This window comes from Platichthys flesus, chromosome 23 (genome assembly GCF_949316205.1).
Source record: "Platichthys flesus chromosome 23, fPlaFle2.1, whole genome shotgun sequence".
In the NCBI taxonomy this organism is placed as follows: Eukaryota; Metazoa; Chordata; class Actinopteri; order Pleuronectiformes; family Pleuronectidae; genus Platichthys; species Platichthys flesus.
Window position 1 is genome coordinate 16195194 of NC_084967.1, and position 27534 is coordinate 16222727.

General features: G+C 44.1%; 1 protein-coding gene across 4 annotated transcripts in view; it reads right to left on the reverse strand.

Moving 5' to 3' along the window:
- Positions 1–18167, reverse strand: part of abcc9 (ATP-binding cassette, sub-family C (CFTR/MRP), member 9) — a 29609-nt gene extending 11442 nt beyond the window's left edge. For 2 of the 4 annotated variants that reach the window (XR_009920099.1, XM_062382884.1), the window contains exons 1-25: positions 15955–16108; positions 14886–15054; positions 14026–14167; positions 13735–13856; positions 13488–13654; positions 13279–13380; positions 12947–13087; positions 12690–12872; positions 11259–11423; positions 10990–11145; positions 10776–10910; positions 10359–10521; positions 10226–10266; positions 9979–10121; positions 9468–9576; positions 8287–8394; positions 5415–5487; positions 4550–4655; positions 2438–2539; positions 2267–2351; positions 2036–2116; positions 750–887; positions 536–661; positions 364–457; positions 171–244 (exon numbers count right to left, since the gene is read on the reverse strand). Coding sequence is in view for 3 of the 4 variants with exons in the window: in XM_062382884.1 (XP_062238868.1) it covers positions 171–244; positions 364–457; positions 536–661; positions 750–887; positions 2036–2116; positions 2267–2351; positions 2438–2539; positions 4550–4655; positions 5415–5487; positions 8287–8394; positions 9468–9576; positions 9979–10121; positions 10226–10266; positions 10359–10521; positions 10776–10910; positions 10990–11145; positions 11259–11423; positions 12690–12872; positions 12947–13087; positions 13279–13380; positions 13488–13654; positions 13735–13856; positions 14026–14167; positions 14886–15051 (2922 nt within the window). In the remaining variant the exon portion in view is untranslated. Of the gene's footprint in view, positions 1–170; positions 245–363; positions 458–535; positions 662–749; positions 888–2035; positions 2117–2266; positions 2352–2437; positions 2540–3484; positions 3524–4119; positions 4159–4549; positions 4656–5414; positions 5488–8286; positions 8395–9467; positions 9577–9978; positions 10122–10225; positions 10267–10358; positions 10522–10775; positions 10911–10989; positions 11146–11258; positions 11424–12689; positions 12873–12946; positions 13088–13278; positions 13381–13487; positions 13655–13734; positions 13857–14025; positions 14168–14885; positions 15055–15954; positions 16109–17874 lie in introns of those variants that run through there. The other 2 variants (XM_062382886.1, XM_062382885.1) reach the window with 2 other exon arrangements.
- Between the last annotated feature and the right edge of the window lie 9367 nt (positions 18168–27534).

Here is a 27534-nt window from a genome sequence, read left to right on the forward strand (position 1 = left end):
GAGGAGCCGGTGTCATCACGTACAGATGGAGGAAGTTTGGATGATTTTCTTTTTATTAAACTCAAAAGTTTTTTAATTTCAATGTGTGATTGGTGCAAAGAAAACTAAAGCAAATAACTAAATATAAAGACTATTTCCATGTGTGTGTCCAGCAGCTGCAGACAGATTACCTTCCATGGGATCTTTGATCGTCTGTTTGTGGTCATGGACATGTCGTCGTCTTCTTCTTCCTCCACTTCCTCCTCTGATGAGACGAAAAATCAGATGAACAACAAATAATGTGCAATCCCACAGTTTGCATTTGTCTTTGTGTTTTTTTTAAAGGTAATTAGATGAAAACCTTAACGAGAATTACACAATCACCTTCATCCTCGTCGTCCATCTTGGCTTCTCTGGAGTAGAAAGCTCTCCTCAGAACTTTCCTCTCCAGTGTCGTTTGACTGTCCTGCTGAATGTCCTGCACACAGAGACACGAGGGATCAGAACAGAGACAACTGAAGGAAATGTCCTCCTCTGTCTCCTGAAGTCACTTCACCTTCTCCAGCTCCTGGTCCTGTCGGTTCATCAGAGTTTTCCAGTGATCGTAAAGCTCCACGTCGTGAGTCTGAATGTCCTTCAGGGTTCCCTCCCTCAGGATGGAGCCGTCCTTCATCGCTATGATCTTCCAATAGACACAGAAAACAATCAAATCACATGTGATGGAGTCGAACTACCACAGAGTTGTGCTATAAACTGTGGTTGTGAGTTACCCAGTCTGCATGTATGAGATACTGCAGTTTGTGAGTGACCAGGACCACGGTGCGTTTATCGTCCTGCAGGAACTTGAGGATTCCTTCCTGCATCAGGTGATCACTGAGGTGGATGTCCAACGCAGAGAAGGGGTCGTCCTGACGGGAGAGAGGGAGAGAGAGAGAGAGAGGGAGAGAGGGAGAGAGGGACAGAGGGAGAGAGAGAGGGAGAGAGGGAGAGAGGGACAGAGGGAGAGAGGGAGAGAGGGAGAGAGGGAGAGAGAGGATATATAAGAAATCAGAAAGAGGATGAGAGGAGTTTATTTATAGTCGACATTATAAACTGTAAACAAAGATGGATGCCTGATGAAGGTTCAGCTCCACCTCCTCCACGTTACCACACAGGACGGAGTTGACGTCAAACATCCAAGATGATCAACATTTCTGTCGGATCGTTATCAGGTTCAAACTTAAACTGATTATTATCCTTTCATCGCAGGAAATGATCACATTCATCCTGGTGGATAAACAGTTTTAAATCATGGAACATCTAACGTGGACGTTAGCGAGCCGAGCTGCTAAGTTCCCCGTGTACACTACATAAAGAGGTTTAAGTAGAACCTGCTCTACAGCCCTGAGATAAATGTTTATATTCATGTGATTAAATTCTGTTGATTTACTGTCGAACACTCGGCACTAAAGCTCCTCTGCCAAATGTGATGAATCTGCTCTGTTCCATTAACGTGTGTCGAGCTGGGTGGGCCCATCTTCTCCAGCCTGTTAGTGAAGATCACTGTTATCTCATGACGTATATATTCCAGTGCTGAGATCACGTATGGAAACAAGAAGCCGCGGTGAAATAATCGTCTCCTCCTTATCGCATGTTCTGACAAATGAGACTCAAAGTGTGATGAGTGCACAGAAGAATGAACTGACGGCTTTTAAAGTGGAATGTGGCCTTGATAGCCAATTAGACTTTGTGATGGCGACAGGAAATTATGCGGAACGATAAACACATGACAGCAGAGGCGAGCGAGACATGGACGCCTCCTCGTCCCAGCGGCCGGCGACATGTTGTATGACACAGAGACGCCTGATCAGTCCATCGTAAAGAAATGTAGTGAGGACATGGAGATAACCCAGGAAAGAGAGGGTGGTACTTTCTAATGGAGATTCGTCTGATTCCACAACACTGAGGTTTATTAAAAACCCCTCGGCTCGATTCTTACACCTCTTCTTAAAAACACGTAAACACGTTAGAGACATTATATTTAATATTTTGTACATTTGTAAGATATGAAACTCACCAAGAGGACGATGTTGGTGTTCTGGTACAGAGCTCGTCCCACACAGATTCTCTGTCGCTGACCTCCACTCAGGCTGATGCCCTGAACCACAAGAACAACGCAGATAAGAACAAAATCAAAAGCATTTAAATGAAAATGTTTCTTCCTTGTTTAATAACTAGTAACTTTGAGGGGTGGATTTGAAAGATAATCCAATATAAATCAAAAGACAACACTACGGATGTTTCTTACCCTCTCTCCAATCTCAGTTTGGTCTCCGAAAGGCAGCAGGTCGATGTCTGGCTGCAGAGAGCAGGCTTCAATCACAGCTTTGTACCTGAGAATCACAAATAACAACAATTATCACAGAGAGAACTCATTTCACAAAAGATCTCAATGATCAAAAGAATCTTGTTGTTCTACCTCTGTTTACTGAACGGGCTCCCGAAGGTGATGTTCTCCTCCAGTGTCGCGTTGAGCAGCCAGGACTTCTGGGCAGCGTAGGCCACAGAGTATCTGTTCTTGCTGGATGCATCATGGGAAACGGAGGCAGAGAGAACGAGTTAGAACTACGAGTCCTGTTTTCATAAAGCTCAGGAGCAGCAGCACTGATCTTCTGTCCCCGGTCGCCTCCAGGACCTTCACAGCTGATTCCTGTGATGTTTTACTCTGTCTTCGATGTCTCTTGTTTGAGTTAAGATCATGTAATATTCATATTCCACATATTGTACTGTAATATACCTGTAGACCTAAACATTATAATTTTTCAATATCCCCCATACATATACAATTTTAAAGCATTTTCAGCCTTTCACACTTTCCTGAAGATGACTGTTCAGGAGAAAAAATAATTATCAGATCAGTGCTTCTGTTCCATTCAGCTTTATGAGGAGGAGGAGGAGGAGGAGGAGGAGGAGGAGGAGAAGGAGGAGGAGGAGGAGGAGGATTATATGTTTAAAGCTCACAAACTCCAACGCAACATGGAAAATATTTTGGGTTGGATATGGGAGACAAAGATGGTTCATGGGTTAAAGATGAGCTACAAATCACCACAACTGCAGTAACACAACAACAACAACAACAACAACCACAACAGCAGCTACAGAAACACCAACATAAAAATAAACAAGAACGATGACGACTCTGCTGGGAGTCTGATCTGAGAACAACACAAAGAACAACATATTTGAGGCTTCACTCCACAAAAAAACAAACACAAACACACAAGCACACACACTGGAGGATGATGTTTCTGAACACACACATATGAACGTGACGCTGCTTCAGCAGAACAACCGGGCGGCACGGTGGAGCAGTGGAGTGGTGGAGTGGTAAAATATGAGAAATGGAGTTAAAAAAAAAGATGCAGGAGGATTGGATGAGGGGTCAAAGGGTCACTTCAGGTCTGACAGAGGAAGAAGAGCGAGGAAGAAGAGCGAGGAAGAAGAGCGAGGAAGAAGAGCGGTGTACCTCCTGACGTCTTCGTCAGACTCCTCTGTCTCTGACCAACTGTCAAAATCACGTCAGTGTGTTAGAGTGAGTCTCAGCTGCGGGTACGTTTCAATAAACATGTGAGAAAAAGTCAAGAGCTCGAGAAAAGTCAAACGGGACAGAGACACGGAGACAGGGATGGAAGGAGGACGGGGGGGACAGGGGGACACAAGTGTTTTCATTGCAGAATCCAGACGATGAAGACATGAGCGTGGTCTGCCAGCTGTTAATCAGTTCAACCTTCCCACCCACTGAAGAGTGGAGGAGATGGAGTCACCGTCTGTCTGCAGTAATTAGGTTTGATGGCTTCCTCCACGGTGATGACTCGTGTGTTATCAGCATCAGGGCGTGTGTGTGTGTGTCTGTGTGTGTGTGTGTGTGTGTAATGATGATGATGCAGGATTCTGTAAATTCAGTAAGTTCCCAAAGGCTAATACGGGAAAACAAGACTAAGTGGTTTCTCGTCTCTCTCAGGACTTTAATTCTACTTTTCACTAAACGCAGTTCGAGCTCATTAAAACCGATGATACACAACTTTTTCGTCTCAGTTGTTAAAACGTAAAAATCAGTGTAAATGATTCTGTTTCAGAAAGAAGAGACCGGAGACACAGTACCTGACGTTCCCCTCGTGGCCCATCTGACCTTCAGGCAGCCTGATACGGCAAGAAGGCAGGAAGTGAGGAAACACACACAGACACACGCACAGACACACACACAGTAGACCAGTGTACAGGCAGACAGGTGAATAGAGGTGCATACCTGCACACGTAGCAGAGGTTAGTGTGCAGCCCTGATGTTTTATCTTTAAGAATTGAATATCAACTTCCTTTAAAGATGAAAATGCAGCTGCAGCAGGAAACTGACACATTTCTCCTTCCAGCAGTTTCTCATGTGATTTCAATTCAAATTAGAAGCTTTAAAAACGCACATTTCACCCGAACCTTGATCCTTCAGAGGAAAAGACTGAGATAAAAGCTATGAAAGATATTAAAACCTGGTGTAAGACGTGGTACTGCGTGGGAGAAGTGTTACTGGGATTCTTACTTGCTCCAGTAGACTCTTCCCTCGATGGGCTGCATCTCACCCAGCATGGCGAGCACCAGGGAGGATTTCCCACAACCCACCTGGCCCACAATCATCGTCAGCTGACCTGAGGAAAGGGAAAAGGTTCAATAACACTGTCTGGTTTATTTATTTGCAATTGCAATTAAATAGTTGAGTGCCAATATTCAGCTTTTTAAATAGAAATTCACAGTAACGTCATATTGAAATTTGCAATTATCAAATTTAAATAACCCCAAAATCCTAAAACTAAAATAACCTCATGAAGAAATAAGAGCCTGCAAAAACTTCACTCGTACTGAAGGACAACTTGAATCACACACACACACACACACACACACACACACACACACACACACACACACACACACACACACATACACAAGTATCTCCTCCTGGGAAGTGACTTACTAGATATCACAATACGACACAAACAAGATTAGTTGATCTGCCGAGTGTTGGTGTCAAGTTGTATCGAGTAACGGTAGTGTGTGTGTGTCTGTGTGTGTATGTGTGTTACACTAGATGGTCCATCTGTTGGCAGCCTCCTGTAAATAACCTTGTCTCCTGACACTTGGTATTTCAGTGACATGTGACTGTGACTCATTCACTGCAGGTTTGTTTGATTCATTCACACTTTTAAAAACATATGAGCCGATGCTGGATTTGTTCTTAAAATCTCAACTTAAATCTTTAAATTTCACATAATTTTGGTACATTTGAACGTTTTAAACGATGCACAACATAAAACTAACAGATCTCCTCCTTCAGTTTGACTTTGTTCTCATTCTCTTGATCTCTATCTTCCACCCGAGCCCCCTGTTGTGTGTCTGCTGAGGTGTCGTACCTGTCGGGATGCGGATGTTGATGTCGGTCAGCGTGGACAGGTTACTCCCCCAGGTGAAGAATCCATTGCTCACCTGAACAGACAGAGGGCGATAAAGAGACATTTAAAACATCTTAAACCATTATAAAAGCTGAAGGTGCAGATTCATTTATTGTCACAGTAAATTTCCATTTTGCAGCTTGTGAGGTGAGGACCTATCAGAGAGAAGCTCGTGATCCAGTTTGTGTCCTGACCCAGAGTTTAACACCCCCCCCCCCCAGTTCACTCCAGTTAGACACAACGTGACACAAGCAGGGACACACACTGTGCTCCTGGTTCCACTGGAAATCCAGGGTCAGTTCTAGATTCACCACAGAGTCAACAATCATTATATGACATTTTAGAATAATAATTAACCTACTGCAAGTACCTGCAATCCTAATTAACGGCTCTCAGTTCATGAAAATAATTTTCATGTGAAATCTGTCCTGACTTGATTTTCTTAACATTCTTTTTCAACACTGGTGAAATTTAAGACTCTAAAGACTTTTTAATACAATAATGAAAGAAATTTAAAACCTCACGTCCCCATAATTGAAGGTGAAGTGAAATAATAACCCTGAAAACATTATCTCTCGAACTTCAGAGACAAGCTGAGTATATAGAATATAATAATTATTATTAATATTAACCAGCATGTGAGTTATACGCTTCAGTTTGATCTGCACCACTGCCTCTCATCTCCCAGGGAAAATCCTCCCAGTCAGAAAGCAGCATGTGACTGGTTGTAATCCCAGAGCAGCGATCTGTCAGCCGGCTTCCTGCCAGCGCTCCGTTTACATTCCTCCCTTCTGCTGCATTTATTTGTTTGTTTAATGTTTACTCGATGTGAGGATCCTCACATCCTCCACTCGGCTGCTGCTTTGTCCCGTCACACGTCCCAGAAGACGTCCAGAGGACATCTCTGGTCCTTGGTCAAACCTTCACAAGACTTATTAAAGGTTAACAACTGGTCAAGGGTCTAATCTGAGAACAAAACCCCTCAATATGACTATTAGAGTGTATTTGTCTGGTTTTCTTATATTGGTTGATATTTAAAAACCAAATCTACCCGTTGGGAAAACAAAATGGAAAGAGCGATTAGATATGATCAAAAGAAAGAAGAGGGGGGGAGGAGGAAGAGGAGGGAGAACGTAAAAAGACGAATGGGGTCACTGCTCTTAACGCAAAAGCAAATAAGTGAAACAGGAAGTCAGAGGATGTGGTCGTGAACAGTTTATAAATAAGGCTGAAAGATATAGATGAAGATTCAAATGTCAGTAGATGACAATAATTATCAGGAGAAATGTCACATTATTAATTATTTATTTTAGGTTTTAAGATGATTTTGCTCCTGAGTGAAAGTTGTTTTTTAAAATTTTACTAATCTGAGGTCTATAAGTTTTGTGTTAAGCCTCCTCACTGTGTATATAATGTGATGTATATCAGACTTTTGTTATATGGCTATAAATGTCAAATATATTGCGATCATATTGTTTTATTGCTCAACCCGAATTGTTCTACTTTCTATATTTGTACTTTGTACAAACACAGCAGAGCTAATTCCTCGTCTGTGTAAACACACTTAGCCATAAAACTCTTTTCTGATTCTGGCACAGGACAAAATATGAATATAAAAAACGATGGGCTTTCATCCTCGTGATCGCCCCCTGGTGGCTGACTGCAGTACGGGTCATAAACCCTGCATCCTCCATGTTGATGGATGGGACAAAACCAACAAACAACGACTGTTTAACATCCACATCTGGATGTAATATCTGTGTGTTCACATACTTCTGCTGATATGATGTTTAAGAAAAAGTGATTTTCTTTAACATGTGCATATCTTCATGAGTCGGTAAAGTTCATTAACAAACACTGTGTTCTGTTGTCTTCTCTCTCTCTCTCTCTCTCTCTCTCTCTCTCTCTCTCTCTCCCCCCCCCCCCCCTCTCTCTCTCTCATTAACAGAGCAGTGTCTGGTCGGTAGCGGCGCTCCGCAGGGATGAGACCGGAAGAGCGGCTTTGCTGAGGGGCCGAGAGAATGCTGGAGAATTTCACAAGACCTTTGGAGGGGCAACGTGTTCTCGTGTGACTTCTACACTTCCTGCGTCCACGCACACGCACATTGACAGAAACACACGTCACACGTATGATCCCACACACGCAGAGAGTGAGGAAACACTGGAGGATGTGAAGCAGCTGCTGATGGAGTGAAGTGAGTGATAAGAAAAGAGAGGGACGCCCACGTTTGACTGGAGATGAGCACGTGATGCAGAGAAACATCAGATTTCTTCTCTACAGGTGATTGTCAGACTAATGGCGTTGAGATCCTGCTCAGCCAGTCTCAGCTGTCAATCATGATGTCTCTGCCTTTTTTTAATCAGAGTGATAAGGACGAGAACAACCTGGAGCAAGCCACCAGGGGGCGATCAGGATGAAGATCATTCTAACTATGATTCAAACTGATCTTAGAAAATGTCCAATGTTCATATCTTGCTCTTTTTCCATCAATTAACTTTTTCTTCTGTCACTTTCTTCTGCTAAATAACCAGCTCCTGTTGATCTGCCTCTGATCAGGTGACCCATTGCTCCGGTCTGTCAAACCGCCAAGCAGCCGTGAGGGAAGCTGAGTTCATCGCTCCTGAATCTTCTCTTTAACGACCTCAGCACTTCACTTCTTAGTTTACAGAGATGCTTCTGCCTCTCAGGCCCTCGTCTGGAATCTCCTCCCAGGCAACAAACAGCCAGATTAGATTTTAAATCACGTCCAACTCATCATCTCCAGTGTCTTTAAGGTTTCATACTCCCTATCCGCCTCAGGTCATTCCCCTACATGTCAACTTTGACCCTGACCTTCACAGCCACATCCTCCGTCTCCGAGGGCCTCATCTGTCGCCTGCTCGGCTGCTCGTAGTTGTCCATCTGGTAGCACATCGGCTGCTTCCTGTTGATGGCCTTGGTCTTGAGGGGGATGTCAAGAGAACGAGGGGGGAGAGGGGAGTGAGGGGGGGGGAGACAACAGGGGAGATATGAGGTTAGAAATAAGTAATAAAGTTAAGACTTTTACTGCATCCGCTTCGGTTCCTTGGGGAGAGAAACAGTGCGGAGGTTCCATCTGATAAAAGATTCCCCAAAGGATTGAATCCCGCTGCTGCAACATGAATCTGTCACCAGAGGACGTCTTGTTGTTTCTTCTACTTCTGACTTTAAGATCCGTGCACGGCCATCGAGCGAGCAGCCAATCACAGCCCGACCTGAGCCACAGATCATGATCCTTAATGTTCAGAGCTTCAACTTGAGGGCTGTGTAACAAATGTGTGTTTTTCTCCACTTGTGCACAACTTCTGTACATTTTCTTATCCGTGTAAAATAAAAAGAAGAATAAATATTGTTTGAGTCTCATTGAATCACCCGTCTTTTTGTGTTTATGGCTCAAATGAGATAAAAGAGTCTCTTAAAAGCGATTAAACAGTTTTCTTGTTTCAGTCGTCTGCTGCTGTTCACAGTTGTTCTGCCTGAATGTTCCTCTGAGGATCTGCTCGCTGCTTGTTAGGAGTCTGCGTTGACATTATACACAACGTCTGTAAACTCCCTATTGAACCGGCCGAGACGGAAAAACGACACAAGTCACCTGGTGTCACACGGAAGGAATGTGCATGTGTCGTCTGGCACACCTCATCGATCCAGGGAAACTGTAAAGCGTTCTCCTGGCACCCGCAGAGCTCTTTGTTAATGTCGTCTGTTTGAAATTCAGGATAAATGTTTGGATTTCTTTAACACTTTAAAAAGGTCTGAACAAGCCAGATGTGATTTAACGGGACGTCTGTAAACTGCTCGTCACTCACACCTCGAGTGAGGAAAATCAATCCATGATCTCAATCTATGTATCGACTTTAACTTCACTGGTGAGAAGTTGACTTCCTGTCGACGATATTTGCCTCGAGTGAATGTGAAAATCATTTATGTCGAGGATAAGGGTTAAAAAATGATTATTCCTCAGTTTTGTCGACTGATCTGGAATCAGCGAGACTCACCATCCCGAGGTTCTTTTTTCCTGCTTCGAAGGAAACGGACATGTCTCCGTTTCTCCAGCTGTCGTCTCCGATTTCGTCGCTCTGAAGAAACTCACCGAGCTTCTCAACACTGCAACACACACATACATGCACACACACACACACACACACACACACACACACACACACACAGACAGACACACACAGATACGTGTAATTGTGACGATACCAGTAATCTCTGAGGAGTTTAAAGTTTCTCTTCACTGCCGTCAAGTTTGTTCCATGTTCCTTTAATTAGATTTAGACTCTCATCCACTTTCCTTGTTTAGTCAGATCCATATTTTCTCTCTCTCTCTCCCTCTCTCTCTCTCTCTCCCTCTACCCCTCTCTCTCTCTCTCTCTCTCTCTCCCTCTCTCCTTCAAAACAGCTTTACCATTAAGAGTTTTGCAATTTACAGTAAGAATCAATGCAAAAAGACGTAGCAGCTTGTACAGAGGTTATTTTGAGACGTGCTCCTCCACCAGCACTCACCTGACCAGAGCCTTCACCGCGAACCGGACCACGGTGGAGAGCAGGAAGAGCGGAGTCACCAGGATGTGGAACAGCGCCAGGGCGGCGAAGGCCTCAGAAGGACCGGGAACGGTTCCATTCAGGAACCAATGAGTCGCAAACGTCTACAACAGGAGTTAAACGTTACCGTCGCTCTCTTATTAATATTGATAAATTATGTCGTGGTTTTAAAAAAGCAGAAAGTTAGATATGAGTCAAACTGTCCTACCGATAGAACGGCAGCAATGGGGATCGCAGCATTCATGAAAACTGCACACAGGGAAAAACTTCTTTTTATTTTACATTCACATTTTACCAGTGAGATAATAAAGTAATGATGAACGTGACAGTTTCCATCTTACTGGACATGGACGTGTAGAAAGCGAAGGTCCGGAGGCTGGTGAGCTCTTTGCCTCTGGTCTCCTCCACGCTGTCAGAGAAGATGTTCTCCCAGGCGTAGAGCTTCAGCAGCTTGATACCCTTCAGGATCTCCGTGGTCTTCTTCAGACGATCGGTGGAGTGATCCTGAAAGAGATTCACACGAGGTCACTTTCCCCTTTAACCACTGAAATCTAATCCAGTCATCTTTGAGTCTGAGTGACATGTGGTGAAAATCTTGAGACTTGAGATACCGAGACGAGACGAGGCCTTCTTATTGAGGTTCTTAAAACAACATGTTCACGAGGCAGAAGAAGGGTTTCATGAAGTTACATGAGGTCACAGTAACCTTGACCTTTGACCACCAACCAGGAGATATGATGTTTATCAAAACAAGGTACCAGTGTGATCTTCTGCGTGTCGGCCAGCTTGGTGGCGATGAGGTATTGTATGGGAGCCAGCAGAACTATGACGGCCGCGCCCACCAGTGCGCTGCAGCCCAGTAAGTAGTAGAGCAGGATCACTCCCATCACGATCTGCAGCAGAGGGACCAGGAGATGAGTCTTCACACAAACATCCCTACTGTGCATCAGGAGATTTAAAACCAACTCCCACCTGAACGGGCATGGCCCAAAGGTTCGGGCAGAGGAAGAGGAACCACATCAGCTGGTTGGTCTCGATAGCCACCAGGTTGTTGATCTGCCCGAGCGTCAACTCGCCCATGGACAAGTTGGACGTGGACAGACGCAGGATCTTGTTGTAAATCATCGCCTGATCAATCAGAAAACAGGAGAACGTCTTTGATCTGAATCCGTGTGTTAAGAAAGAACACGTACATGTGCCTACAGGGGGCGACACTACCCCCCCGGTGATGCTTCACTCACCAGCAGGGCTCCGCGCAGGTTGATGCCCGTTTCTATGCTGACGTAGTACGAGGCCTGTAAGAAGGTCCTCTGCAGGATCAAAGCCAGGAAGAGAAGGACGGCCAGGACGGACGGGTTCTGCAGCAGCTTGGCGGAGGACAAGAAGGGGACGCCGAAGTAGGTTTCCTACAAAACACACACAGAAGACACGATGAACACATCAATCCAATCAGTTCATCTGTGAGTCCGAGTGAAGATTTCCTCACGTTGTCCCTGAGATGTTGTGTTCACATGGCAAACACCTATTTCTGATGTGTTCCAGTTCCCTATATCCATATATGTGCATAAACATATGTATATGATAAAACACACACACACACACACACACTGTGGCTGTGACGCTCAGCAGGGCTCCCTCTCTACTCATCGCACTCAGAGTGTGAAGCGAGTGGGAAACTTTTCCGTGTCACTCAGAAATGCAGCCGGGCTCTGCTCTGTCTCCCTGCTGCCCATTAAGTCCGCTTGACCAGACGTACGCAGCCGACAACAGCTCGCACTCAACATCATCTGGAGCCGGGCCGGGGGGTGTGGGGGGGGGGGGGGGGGAGAGATCCAGAAGGAGCTGCTCTGCCTCTGGAGGAGAACGGGTCTGAGACCAGTGGAAGTTTGAGATCGGCTCTGCCAGCGTCTGTTCTGCTGCCAAATGGACCTGGTGTGTAAACATGTCTGTTCTCTCTCCCTCTCTCTCTCTCTTCCTCTGTCTCTCTCTCTCTCTTCCTCTGTCTCTCTCTCTCTCCCCCTCTCTCTCTCTCTCTCTCTCTCCCTCTCTCTCCATTAGAGGACAAATGAGTGATAACTGAAACGTCGGTTTTGAACTTTGATGTTGAGCCAAATCAACGCTGATGAATCGAGTCCATTTACTGAACGTGTAGTTATTTATAAAACACATGTTTAATTTGCTGGACTCACACGTGTGTGTTTTAATGCTCGACTGTGGGCGTGTCCGACGCCTGTGTGTGTCCTGTGTGCGTGATGTTAACACCCAGCGCATTACGACATCGCAGGCATATTAACACGTCAGATACAGCTTCTCCTTCACACACACACACACACACACACACACACACACACACACACACACACACACACACACACACACACAGGTGTTGACATGATGATTGTGACCAACGCCTCTGTAACATCACACCGGGAGTGAGTCATTGATTGGCTGGCTCCTGACATCATCACTAACAGGCAGAAAACAAATCTGTGTGTGTCTGTGTGTGTGTGTGTGTGTGTGTGTGTGTGTGTGTGTGTGTGTCAGATGACGTTGTACTAAGTTGCAGTTAAACTATAATAAAATGATTGAATGTAAACCCATCAAGGTGATGATGACAGGATGTTCTTTGGTCTGGTTTATCTGGTTCAGACTTTCAGCTGAGACCCACCCACCGTCATTTGTGCCGTGGTGTTGTCGACCTCCATGTTCTTCACGATGCCGGCGATGCAGAGCGGCCCGGCGAAGCCCAGCAGGTCGGCCAGGTAGCGGAAGGTGCTGCTGAGCAGGATGGGACGTCCGAACGCTCGGTACACGGAGCGCCAGATGGACGGGCATCGACTCGGATCCTCCGCGGTCTGCGTGGAGAGAGAGAGAAGCTGAAAGCCTGAAGCTGGAGCTGGAGATCAGGTGATCGTCTCCATCTGCTCACCTTCTGGTCCTCGTAGGCGTCTTTGAGCCGCAGGTAGTTGGTGAGCGCTCTCATGGCGATGGGCAGCTTGCCGATCTTCCTCAGCTCTATCGGCCTTTTGTGAGCTCCCATGATGAGAGGGTTCATCCACCAGTAGGTCGCCTAGAAATGTGCCAAGAATTCGTATCATTGTTTTGGCTCAGTTACAAGGAATCGCTTTGAAACCAGTAGTCACAGCCAAAGTTCTTTATGAGACATTAACATTCGGTTTGTCTTTTGGAAATAAGTCATTTAAATATTGGAAACTTCTCTGTTGACCCAGGACGTTAAAAATCTCAAACTTTGCAGATTACCTTGGAGAGCAAGTTGACAAACGGCTGCAGGAAGCGAACGCCCAGATCCTGCAGATCTTCTGGTGGCTTCACCTTCTGAGGATTGGCGAAGAACACGTATTTCTACAGCGAGACACGAGGAGACATGAGAATCATCCATCAGATTATAAGCACTGCCGTTATTCCTCCTGCTGCATTCCACACATCTGAGTTGATTCAGGTTCACTCACCCTGATTCTGATGACGTTGACCTCCACGCCCATCAGGAGTCCGTACAGGATCACCAACAGGGCTGTGATGCAGAACCTCAGGTGCCGCGGTCCCACGTTGTACTCTGCATACTTCCACAGCTTGATGGACTTGGTGACGAACGCCAGCACCCAGTAAATGAAAAGAACTGTCCGGGGGAAAACACACGTTTAACAATGTGATGTTGCATGTTACAATACACCTGAGATAAAGTGATTAAACACTCACAAAGCAACAGTTTGGGAAAGTTGGACGTCTCTATGTTGTGGTAATAAACCACTGACGTGGTGGTCGCTACAAAACCCATGAACGCAGGCAGGTACAGATGCAGGTTGTTGGTTTCCATCGTCCTGCAGACAAAACAGAAACCAGAGACCATGTGAACAACTGTTAAAAAAACAACGGAACAAGACAACACATTACAGGAACTCAGGGAATAACAGGTGAAACTACTTCTAATAATAACATTTAATAACATCATACTGTGTAAACACAACATGTATCTTTGGGGGGGCTCACTTGCAGGAGACGATGCCTTCTGCGAACTCGCACACTTGGACGAACAGCAGCGAGAAGGTGAGGATCCATCTCATGTTGTGTCCGGGGAAATGAAGCCACGTGTTGTGATGGATCTGGACCTTCGAGCTTTGACTTCCCCAACCTGACAAACAGACCATAATGTTTCTGGCTATCACCGGCACGGAGAAACACAATCAGTCTCTTCAAAATAAAACAGCGATGACGGATTAAGAAGGAAGTATTTCACTTACAGATCACTGGATAGATCTCTGAACTCACTAATCCAAACTTAACTGCTCCTCAAAGCTGCTTAATGTTCACACTGGAAGTGCGTGTGTGTGTCAGTAACACATCTGCTTCACTCACCATCATGTGACAGGAAGTCACATGATTTCAGCTGCTTTTTGTTGTTTAAATGCATTTTATTGAATCTGAATCCATTTGAATCCCTTATTCATGCACTGGGGCAGCCTCGGCTGAGGTTACTGAGCCAGAACACAAACAAACAGAAAACCAAGTGCACTACTCCAGAAATGTGATAATCACTTGTATTAAAAAATTCATGAGTAAAGATCCTGAACTCTGCATTAGTCCGACGGCTGCGCTCACGTCTGAGACTCTCCAGCTGAGAAGGTGAAGCTCTAAGAGGCTTAAGCAGGAAACACTTAACATCTGTCAGAACAGACGCACAACACAGACTGAATCATGAGAGACACACAAACTTTGTTCTGTTCCATAACACACTGATCCACCTACTGCAGCTGGTCAGAGCAACTATCTGATCAATTATCTTCTGCTCTAAACCTCGAAACCAAGAAGCAAACGGAAAATGTTTGTGCATGTTTTATGCTCTTACTCACCGATGAAGAGGATGGGGAAGGTGATGAAGAGCAGGAACACATGAGGAACCAGGTTGAGAGCGTCCACGAAGCAGCCATTGTTCCACACACCCCCTTTCACGCTGTAGGCATCGACAGTGGCGTTGTTGCCGCAAAACGACAAGCCCTCGTACTCCGGCCGCTCCATGACCTCCAGGGAAAACACAGATTCATTCACGATTATTCTCAGAAGTCAAAAGACCTGGACGTGAATGCAGTTTGTCATTAAACAGCTCGGTCGCTGTCGGGGCTTTGACTCGACCTTTGACTCGACCTTTGACTCGACCTTTGGATCCCGTCACATTCAAGTTCACACACTCACACACACGAGATGAGCTGAACGTCAGAAGTCCTCGTTCAAACTGTTCGAGGGAGAAGCTTCAAACAACATCATCAGGATCTGAAAATATGAATCTTTTTTTGTTTCAATATCTTCAATTTGTTGCCTTGCTCAAAAGTTTTTCCGTCATTGTACGGTTAAGTAGACTATTATCATTTTTTTACGAGTCAACATTGAGGCTTCATAATAAAACCAAAAACAAACATGGCAAATGGAACAGCTACGTGTGTCAGACATCTTTGTTTGGGTCATGAGACGCCTTCGCTAGCTTCATTCCAACACAGTTTATCAGGTTATAGATATTTCTGATGACGTTAAAATTGTTTTACTCCAACATGAAATCTTGGGAACATTGAAATATAAATTCCAGAAATGACGCAGAGGACAAATGTTGTTCTCCTCAACGAGAAAATTACAAAAACAATATAACTTTAACCTCCGGTCAAAGACATTGATTTCTATTAAACGTTATGCTTTAACAAAAAGGTGGATAATTAAATTTGGTTTAAAACTGGTGTAGACATTGATTTGCTTCTAACACTTAAATTTAAATGAAAAAAGATAAATGCTCTTCAAGCTTTTACTGAAAAAACAACTGCCAAAATCTAAACATGTTAAAACCAGTGGCTCACACAGACGTTAATCTCATTCACATACAAGTTAAACTGAGTTGTAAAGTTAAATATAAATTGACAACATGAAGTTTCTCACCTCAGAGAAAAGTAATAATCCTCAGTGACTCATTCCTTGAAAACGTTTTTTCTTCAGAAAACCGAGAGAAGGAGGAAGAGGAGTAAAGAAAGAATTTGACAGTGAGAAGAAGTGAGCAGAGAAAAGGGAATTATTTTTAGCCTCGTAACAGAATCAGCTGCTCTGCATTCTGCTGCCTCCTCAGGTCAAACTGCAGGGAACCAGACAGCAGGCTTCCGCTGAGCTCTTCACAATAAAACAACCGCACAGAGTTTTACTCTGTTCATTGAGCGCACGTCAGAGTAAACTCTCCAAATAAATGGAATGAACGAGCATTAATATCATAACATATCAATTGACGGACATAATGAGGTTGTTAATAAATGTAATGTGAATGTTTACACATCAGAAAATTAAGTAAAAAAATCGGCAGTACTTTAAAAACAAGTCAGTTAATATTTCATCAATCAATCAAAATACCAGTATTCTACCCTGTAACTTTAGCTGCGCTATATTGTTTGTGCACTTACATGTTGTGTTACTTATGTTGCATGTGAATTTATGTGTTGTGAACTTAAATAATACCTTGTTTTATTTGTATTTTATTTTTAACCCAATCCCCCATGGCCTGCTTTCTATAGTTTGTTCACATGATTACGTTTTCTCCCTCGTCGCGAAATAAAAATACTTTATTTTGAAAGTAATACAGTTATTTATTCCGGTAAAAGCTTGTGAAACTTTATTCAACACTCTCTTCTCATATTTCCAAACTTGTACCAGTGTGGAGGAGGAGGAGGAGGTTTATTATGGACTCCTTCACCAACTGACATGTCACTGACACACAAGTCACCTCATCTGGACACAGCTCTGACTTCATGACCCCCCCCCCCCACCCCCTGTGACCAAATCACTTTCAAGATTTCAACTTTTGAAGATTGAATATTTTTTTTAAAGCTAAACACAAGAAAATGTATTTAATAAGTCAGATGATCAATATTTAACAAGACATGACTCAGGATTGAGGCTTTTAAATATTTAAAGAGACTGTTATATTTATAACACTATTTAAATATTAATGCTTATTAAACAATGCTTGTTTTTGAAAATAACAGTTTCACACATGTAATAATATTTAAACAGATTAACAGTCAATCTGGAGCAGATTTCATTCACGAACCTAAAACCATCACAGAGGATGAAGGATTGTCACGTGAACGCGCTTTGTTAAAAACATGGTTATCTGACACGAGCACGAGCCTGCACAGCTGCATGTGTTTTCATTGATATATGATGCAACTCATAAATATTAATAAGGAATCAATGAAGCAATAATAAACCGATCTGGTGCTTTTCACAAATCGAGGAGCTACACTGTGATTGTCACCTTGTCTTATGGTAATCCAAACTCCATTACAAAACACGAATATTAAAGGTTTTTACACGTGTTGACAAATGTAAACACTCGTGTCACGTCTCTTAATGTATTTCATTGCATTAGCGAGACCGCACTCTTGTATTCGGTATAGACAAAAAGAACGTTAAAGGTTATAATCCAGTTTAACTTTCAAATGATTTAACTGTCCCGCCTACATTTCGAGCAGCTTCATTCCACCATAGGCGACCGCATCCTTCGTTAACCGCAATATAGAGCAACGTCAATCAAGCTCGTGTTTTGATCAAAATCTACGTGCACGGTGGGTTTAGTTAGAGCCGAAGTGTGGACTTGTCTTCTGTTGATTCGTATTTAACATTAAGTTGGGTTTTTAATGATGAAAACTTTTACTGAGAGTCAAGAGTCTTTGAATGCTGAGTTTGTTAATAGGAGTCTGGTTCGGGCTCCGAGTCTTTCGCATGGAGGGCACCGAACTGGAAACGTCGCCGAGATGGGGTCGCCTGGTTGAGGAGAGAGAGGGGGGGGGGGGGGAGAAGGAGAAGCCTTACCCGGCCTGTGGTGCACGGTGCTCGGCTCGTCCTCCCGGTCAAACGTCCGCTGATCGACCCTTTTCTCCGGTACAGGTTTCTGCTGAAGGACCGGGGACAGGAGACACCGAGAAGTGTCCTCACGTCAGATGTGGTGGCGCTCCAGCTACACTCACACACCCACACACACACGCACACGCACGGATCTGGAGGCTGTATCCAGACTCATTTCTCTTCATGCATGAAAACATCAAGAGGAGAATGTAGGTCAATGTAAAGCCGAATAAGCAGAACTGAGCTTTTATTTTCTAAATGTGCGGTTCGACTCGTGCAGCTGCAGCAGAAACTGTGGGAGGAACATTTTCAATATAAATCAATGAAATATCATCTGAGGATCTGAACTGGAGAAGAGGCTGAACATCCAAGATCCTGCAAAATGACCTCAAGGCATTTTAATATCAAATGTGACATTTCCAGGTCTCTGTCCAGATCTCTCAAATGATTGAGACGGTTCATTTGAACAGGTGCAGCTTGTAAATATGATATATATGACAAATTGTTTCTATTAAAACCCCTTCGAACCTGAGTTGCATTTTATTGTGAAGCACATTTGATTTGTTTACAGCAGCAAACAGGAAGGGGGCGCTGTTCATTCAAAAACTCTCAAAATGAGCTTCAGCAGCAGGAGATTGAAAATCTACCAAAAAAATCATATTCTGGAGGTTTTAAGAATCTTAATATCAAGAATATTAATAGTAAAAATCTTAATATTAAGATTCTTAATTCTTAGTGTGATTTAATTCTCGTATCTACGTTATATTAACTGTGTAGTGAGTCTGAAATAAAAATATATTATAATATATATATATATTATTATACTATATATAATATATATAGTTACGGTACAATGAGCTTTATATATATGTGTTAATATCTTCACAACCACAACACGTCACCATGTTGCTACAGATGCCTGCAGTGGACAAACCGGTAAGAGGAGGTGTCTTGTGTTTGAGAAGCTGCCTAATGAAGAAGAAGAAGAACCCTGGGAAGAACTTGGCCTTTAACCCTTAACACATACACACACACAAACACACGACCATCATCTGAGGGAATCATGATGGAGATGAATTCATCTTGTGAACTATATTGACCTGGTCACATTAAATAGAACGTTAAACATGACGTAGATGTGAGAGGGTTTGAACTTCTGTGACCATTGATGATTTTTTTGTTTGCGTGTTTGTGTGTTGTCCTGCATCCATGAGATGTGTGTGTGTGTGTTTGTCCTCCACAGCGTGAGAAAGCTCTCTCCTGAGGTTAGTGTTTGACCGACACGCCGTCCCAGAACAGGAAGTGGGAAGCGTTCCCCTCTTTCCAGGACACACACACACACACACACACACACACACACACACACACGCGCGTCCTGCATTCGTCACGGGATGTCGATCTGGGAAGATTTTATGTAAATCGAATGATAGTTGTAAAACAAGCTTACTTTCTGTTGCCACTAGGTGGCGCCATCAATACTATTACGTTCAGGCTAATATATCTATTCAAGTATCTGCTCTGATGTAGTGTGAGCAATTTTGTGTCAATTGGACAATGTTACAACAACTTAATTTTCATTCTGATCAGTAGGTGGCGCTATGACCCTGAACTAATTTTAATATATGGATGTGTTCAGGTCAGGATCGCCAAAGGAGACAATGTTGTAATTGATGTGCAGGGAAGGATCCATCACCGCACATCAATGTTTACACAGTTTGAGAAAATGTCACAATTATGAACAAGATCCAATGAGTTGACTGAGGTATTCTGAGCTGTATATTGTGAAACGGGAAGGAGCAGTGCATTAAAGTATAAAACATGTCACTTCCTGTAGACAGCAGGTGGCGCTGTGATTTGAAGTCATGCTGTCTGTGTAGATTTCTTCAGGCCGGGACTTTTGTCTTACATGTCTAGTTTGGCCCTGATTGGACCATGTATGTTAGAGATATAGAAGCTCGTGTTTTGATCACGTAATCAAACTTTGATGCCACGCCACGGCCACACGGTGTGATGAATTCAAATACACAGAGGTAGTTTATATCTCCATCTTGTTTAGATGACACTCCCAGAAGTTGAAGTTGATCTGGTGAAAGCCGTACGACAAGTTCGTCAAAGTACAAATGTGGAAAATGGCCAAAATAGCCATTAAAGTCAAAATGGCGGGCTCCCTGTTTTTGATAACATATCTATCCAAGAGACTTATTTGTTTATAATGAATGTCAAACAAATACGTTTCAGTCTTTACAATGTGAGAACTAAACACGTGTGATAGAGGAAGGTCAGTGTTTGATTGACAGCTGAACTCTGTGCGGAGCATAAACGTCACAACAATGAACTTTGATCAACAAACATAGAGACAAAAGAAGTTAAAGAATCTAAATCACTGCTTTTAAAGACTTGAGTCTATTTGAGTCTACAGAACTCTATGGATCCAGAACCAAGAACCTTAACTCCAGCATAGAGAGGCTGAGTGAACGTGGTCTGGACTCTGTGGAGGAGAGTCATGGTGTCAGAGACGCTGTAGAAGGACAGAACACCTGCACTGGGATCCAGGTACACTCCTGAGACCCATTTGATACAGTTTGACATGGCTGAGGTCAGTGGATTGGGAGAAATACATAAAAGTGTAAGACATGCAAAAACAGAATAATTACCTTTGGGGTTTTGAATTTCCTGCAAACTTTGGTAAGAATTTGAGCGTCTAGGCCTGAAAAAGCCCAATAGGGCAGCGTCGGTGCTCAGGCCCTAATCATTTTTCCCAAACAGTCTCCACACTCACTCTGTGACTGGTCCTCAAAAAGATAGAAGATCAACGAACACACAGACAGATGAGCCATTAGTCTCTACTGCCCTCCTCTGGACACTGGCTGACACTGACGTCAAACTGTTTCTTCAGCTGCTGATGCCTCACAATAAATCAAACTTTTAAAAATAAACTTTAAGAAACTAAATCTCTCTTCATCGTGTGAAGTCTTCATCATCATCATCCTCAGAGCCTGAGTTTTCTCAGGAGAAGACATTAAATGTGAAGAGACAAAGTTAATTATCTCCACCAATGGGGTCATGTTATAAAATATACTTATTTTAAATGTTCAATTATTTGTTATTATCTTATATTTAAATCTCTTCTTATTCTACATATTTCAATTCATATGTTTAGTAAGTAGTTTGAATTAAATCTTTTGAGGCACATTGAGTCAGTGCGTGTCAGATGAAACATGTTCTGTAAATAAACTGGACTTGTTAAGTTCACATATTTTATAGAACAAATTTCCAGTTATTTTCATGTGCGGCTAGTTTTCACTCTTATGTGGCCTGTTCACCTGATGTGCACTTCAACCACCAGGGGGCGCGACACACCTCCAGTTAGTTGGGTGGAAAAGCAGCAGAACAGACAGAGGACAGACCTCAGGTGAAGTTAGTGACACGATGGAGCTGCAGTGGAAGAGAGCACAGTTATTTTCAGATGTTAAACTCACAGAGAACAGAACCTGACTCCTCCTCCTCCTCCTCCTCCTCCTTCATCTTCATCTTCATCTTCATCTTCATCTTCATCATCTTCTTCTTCTTCTTCTTCTTCTATGTTTCTATGTGGGAAACTGAGCTGATCGAGCCTCTCATTTTTCATCCTCAGGCAAAATATGATCAGACAGGAGGTTCTGCGTTCACACGTCTCGTGGTGTCCAGGGCAGAATCCACCAAGGACGGAGGAGGAGGAGCAACCATTTCCGATTTGTATTCGTATAAAAACTTTATATACAGATGCGTCCTTGCACCGCGAGAAACTAAAGGCTCCAACGGGTGAATCCTTCCCAGGCCCGACACATCCCAGGATTCATTGCTCGTCAGTGACAAACCATTTTTCCAGGAGTTAATGGTCGACGGCAAGCGATTCGACTTCCGATGGTTGAGTATGAAGCTTTTACTCAACCCAACATCTAACGGTACACATGTTGAAATAAAGATCTGGTGCTAGGACACGGAGATTCCGTCCGAGGAACCTTTCACACCTGGCAGATTTACGTTCAGACCAAACTGAAAGGTCTGAAGCTCAGAACCAAACGAGGTCGGTATGAAAACTCCATAAACACAACGTGCTGTACACAAGGAAGGATCGTGTGGTGTTCAGAGATCTGGATGAAAGATATGAGCCGGAACAGCCACAGTCTCTTTTTATAATGAAACTCGCTTTCTTGCATTAAACATGTGCTCGTTTAAAACACACCTCCAGCTCAAAACCGCAGCCGTCAGCAGCTTCACTGCGCTAGCAACACCTCCAGCCTTCACACTCTGATGGACGTCCGACCCGGAGACGGCTCCCCCACTCGGTTCTTAAATAAGTTGCCCATTATTTTAATGCTTCATTCAAGTCTCCGGGTTCAGAAGACGCCACGTGGCCTTTATCAGCATAAATTATTCAGTGCGTCCCGTGACAGGTGGAGCTGAGGGACAACAAATACCAACGGGTCCATCATCCATCTTGTTAAATACAAATAAATCAGCTTTGTTTACGAGTGGCAGAAGGAACCTGGGGCCAGATGTTTCACGTCCTCAGGTTCAGGGCGGGCGGAGCCACAGGTGGAGGACTAACATGAAAACTACACGAGGAGCATCGACTGGAGGCTGCAGAGACAATCACACACACACATACAAGCACTGTACAAGCCCTAACAGAGGCTGTATACAGGCCTTCAGCACACACACACACACACACACACACACACACACACACACACACACACACACACACCAGTCGTCCAGGCAGTAATCAGAGTGCAGTGTGTTTTCCTCAATGGTGTAATTCATCAAAGTGACGGGTGCCAATGAGTCTCAGTGAGCCAGACAGGCTCAGCTAATCAATCCTCAATCTACCTGCTCGCTCTTTGTCTGCAGCCCTCTGCATTTTCAACACACACACACACAAACACACACACACACACACACACACTCTGCTCGCATTGGTCACATTATGTCGTGCCTGTCTAGGTGTGGGTCGGTGCGTGGAGCAAGGCACTAACACGACCTAGGTTAGAGGTTCATCCTCCTGATGAGGGCGTCTTCAGTGAGTAAGTCCTCAAGCAGCAGAGACATGAGTCTGAAGGAGGAATTCAGCAGGTGGAGAAGTGTGTGCGGACTCTCTGAAAAGTTTTTCTTTCTCACGTGCACGACGCAGCAGGAGATTCTCCGATAAGATCACAACAACTCAGAAATCTCCGGAGCAGCGATCACGTGATTTTGTTTACAACTCTTATCACCATGAACAATCTTGACATCTATGTTGGTCTTTACGTTTGCTGCAGATATTTAAATTCCTTATAGAGCAGTTGTTCTTAACCTTATTGGAGGTACTGAACCCTGCAAGCTTCATTAGTGCATTCAGACAGACAGACAGTCTGTCTAGAATGTCCAGACTGACAGTCCAGACAGACAGACAGTCCAGACATTCTAGACAGACAGACAGACAGACAGTCTAGACAGTCCAGATAGACAGTCCAGACAGAAAGTCAGACCGTCTAGACAGACAGTCTGGACATTCTAGACAGACAGTCCAGACAGACAGACCGTCTAGGCAGACAGTCCAGACTGTCTTGACAGACAAACTGTCTAGACAGACAGTCCAGACAGTCTAGACAGACAGACTGTCTAGACAGACAGTCCAGATTGTCTAGACAAACAGACAGTCCAGACAGTCCAGACAGTCCAGACAGACAGTCAGACCGTCTAGACAGACAGACTGTCTAGACAGTCCAGACAGACAGTCCAGACAGTCTCAACAGACAGTCTAGACAGACAGTCCAGACAGAAAGTCAGACCGTCTAGACAGACAGTCTGGACATTCTAGACAGACAGTCCAGACAGACAGACCGTCTAGACAGACAGTCCAGACTGTCTTGACAGACAGACTGTCCAGACTGTCTAGACAAACAGACAGTCTAGACAGACAGTCCAGACAGTCTAGACAGACAGACTGTCTAATCCAGACAGACAGTCCAGACAGACAGACAGTCCAGACAGAAAGTCTATACAGACAATCCAGACTGTCTAGACAGACAGACAGTCCAGACCGTCTAGACAGACACTCCAGACTGTCTAGACAGTCTAGACAGACAGACCGTCTAGACAGAGAGTCCAGACTGTCTAGACAGACAGACATTCCAGACAGACAGTCCAGACAGTCTAGACAGACAGACAGTCAAGACCGTCTAGACAGACCGTCCAGACTGTCTAGACAGACAGACTGTCTAGACAGTTGTCTAGACAGACAGTCCAGACAGTCTAGACAGACAGTCCAGACAGACAGTCCACACAGACAGTCCAGACAGACAGTCCCGACAGTCTAGACAGACAGACAGTCCAGACAAACAGTCCAGACAGACAGACCGTCTAGACAGACAGTCCAGACAGACCGTCTAGACAGAGAGTCCAGACTGTCTAGACAGACAGACATTCCAGACAGACAGTCCAGACAGTCTAGACAGACAGACAGTCAAGACCGTCTAGACAGACCGTCCAGACTGTCTAGACAGACAGTCCCGACAGTCTAGACAGACAGACAGTCCAGACAAACAGTCCAGACAGACAGACCGTCTAGACAGACAGTCCAGACAGACCGTCTAGACAGACAGTCCAGACAGTCTAGACAGACAGACAGTCCAGACAGACAGTCCAGACGGTCTGTCTGTCTGGACTGTCTGACGGTCTGTCTGTCAACTTGGCATTGCAAATCATGCATTGAGGACTCTGACTCCCATCACGGTCCTTTATACACGAGAATCCATATTGAAAAATTTAAAGAAAATCACAAATGACGTACAATCACAACAGTCACTTTGACTGCTGAGCGCAAGCGGAGCGTGACGTCATGAATAATACGAGTGAGCTGAATTTATTTTGTGTAACAAATTTTTACTAAGCAACTAAATATTTGTAATCTAACATGGCGAATAAAAATTGTGTGTCCAAATTGTTGTTTGTGAACCGGGCTATACTGTGTGTGTCTTGACCCCTGCCGAACCCCTGAGAGTGACTCACCTCATCTGTTGTGCTCTGACTACTACATTTACCACATTATGTAAAGAAGGGTCATCAGCAGCAGTTCTCCTTCTCAACAGTTGGCTGCTCTCAAAGAGTAAATTGAGCGTTGGCGGCCATTTAAAGTGCGGAGCGATTAATCTTTCCTGGCCCATGGGTCATGCTGTTAACAAGTCCTGTATTGATGTGAGTGAGGTTTTCTATTTGCTCCTTAATGGACAAGAGGAGCCGCTCAATTTGCTTCGTCCATAATTGCGGAGAAGATGAACCCGGTTGTGTATGAACGGATCAATACTCACTCTTCGATCTGCTGTTATCCAAACAGGAACTGAATGTAAACACGTGCATCAGATTCTGTATTTTAAAAAGAGAAGAAATGAAATGAAACCCTTTAATATCAGTTAAAAAAAGAAGTCTCATTTGTGTATTTAAAGGCGGTTGAAGGTTTTCCTGCTTCATCTTTTTTTATGAAACTCTTCTTCCATCTCTTCATTACAGAGACTATGAGCAGATTTTACACAGAGAGAAATGAAGAGTGAGGCAGTGACACAGCTTCATTACACCAGCAGGGAGTGATGGGAGGATTATGAATAACACCCTGAACGTGTTTCACTTTCACTCGACTGAAACTGGGTGTTTTCATCCTGTCTCTGTGTGACACTCGGCTGGCTCAGATCGATGGACTGTATATTGGTGGGATGATTTATGGGGCCAATATCTAACCTTAAATATGAGGCGGGCGGTTCACTTCTCATCTGCAGTGAAACCCCGACTCTCCGACAGCGATACAGGACGTTAACGGACCTGAGAGGAATTCACCGGTCGGCCTCTCGCTGGAGGTTGAGTTGAAAATGCATTTTTCTTCTCCCCGACCTGATTCAGTCTGTCATGACATTCTATTCGTCCGCCTGCAGGAAACAAAAGCCTTTTCCAAACGTGAATGAAAGAGGGTTGGTCGTTGGCAGAACTTCACAGTCACCTTCGAGGTGATGGACTGTAAACAAAGATGGACGACGCCTCTCAGCTGCCGCACGATGTACATAAATTAAGTTAAACTCTCCGGGACACGAACGCTGCCATCTTGGTTTGTTTGACGTCATCTGGAGTCAGGATGGTGATCATGGATCACTTCCAAGTCTTTTTCAGGTCATGGTTGGTCCAGTTTGATTCGGTATCAGCTCTGAGACACATTAAAAAGCGCGTAAATACACAACATTTGACATAAATATATATACATATATTGGAGTTTTAAAGACAAACTGACGTCACACAACCACAGCGACACTAGAACTGTTTAAATGTGAAATGAGGCTGTGGAGCCGATCGCACCTCAGCATCTTCATTGTTTTCTGGAAATGACTCAATTTAAATGCAGCTGCAGTCCGACTGTCACCGAAACAGTTCCTTTCAATGATGAGCGTTTTTTATTGGCTCGTGTTCACCGCTCGTTTAAAATGGAGAATAAACTGAGTTGGAGATTGGCAGCTCCGACAGCGCAGGATATTGTGTGTGTGCCTGTGTGTTTGTGTGTGTGTGTGATAGAGACGTCAGACGTGAATGATTTATGAGTATGTAAATTAGGTTGTTGAGCCGTTGAAGGACAGTGAAGAGCAAAACTGTACTCACACACACACACACACAAACATACATACACACACTAACACACACACGCACACACACACACACCTGTGGGCATTGTAATAATGAGGTGTTTGAAGTTCCAGCTCTGAAAACATTCCACATTCTCCAGGTTTGGTGAATAAACAGATGAAAACAGAGTCGGACTGAGACCTGGTTGTTTTTAGTTAATTGTCCTTTATTTGACCAGGAAGGTCCCGAGAGGACAGAAAGACTGTTTACATAAGGAACTGACGTAGAAACATATAGAACTTGTTTGATACCCAATGGAGAATTAGCTCTGTTGATCAGTGAGAGCTTATTATCCCCGGATGACCGACCCGACACGCTGGCATGTGGGAAGGTGAGCAGGCGCATGGAGTCGAAGGTCAGGGGTCAAGGTCAGGCTTTGAGCGAGGGCAGCGAGGAGCTTAACACTGCGTCTGAGAGAAGGAGAGACAAAAAGACATCTGAAAAAACAAGAGGACGAGAAAACAGAGAGCAGATGAGACTGTGGACTATTATCTTTAATAATATTATCTTTACCACATCTCATTTATTAAACCATTAATCACCAACCTCATCAAACCACAGCTGTCACATGGTGGAAAGTGGAGGTTTTACAAGACCTGTGAACCTCAACCTGTGTGTGTGTGTGTGTCTGTGCATGTGTGTGTGTGTGCATGTGTGCCGAGGTCTAAGTAATGTGTATTGTCGGGCCTCTGGGTGTCTCTGACATGAATGAAAGAGTGTGTACGCAGGAGTGTGTGGTGGTATTTGCATATACCTTGTATAAGGAGACAGTGCAAACACACAGACACACACACACACACACACACACACACACACACACATACACACACACACACACACACACACACACATCCAGTCAGATGAAGAGTCAATCAGCACGACCAGTCAACTCGTCTGTCAGTGATTTACACACTGGTGAATGGATAAGCAAAACATGACTGACAC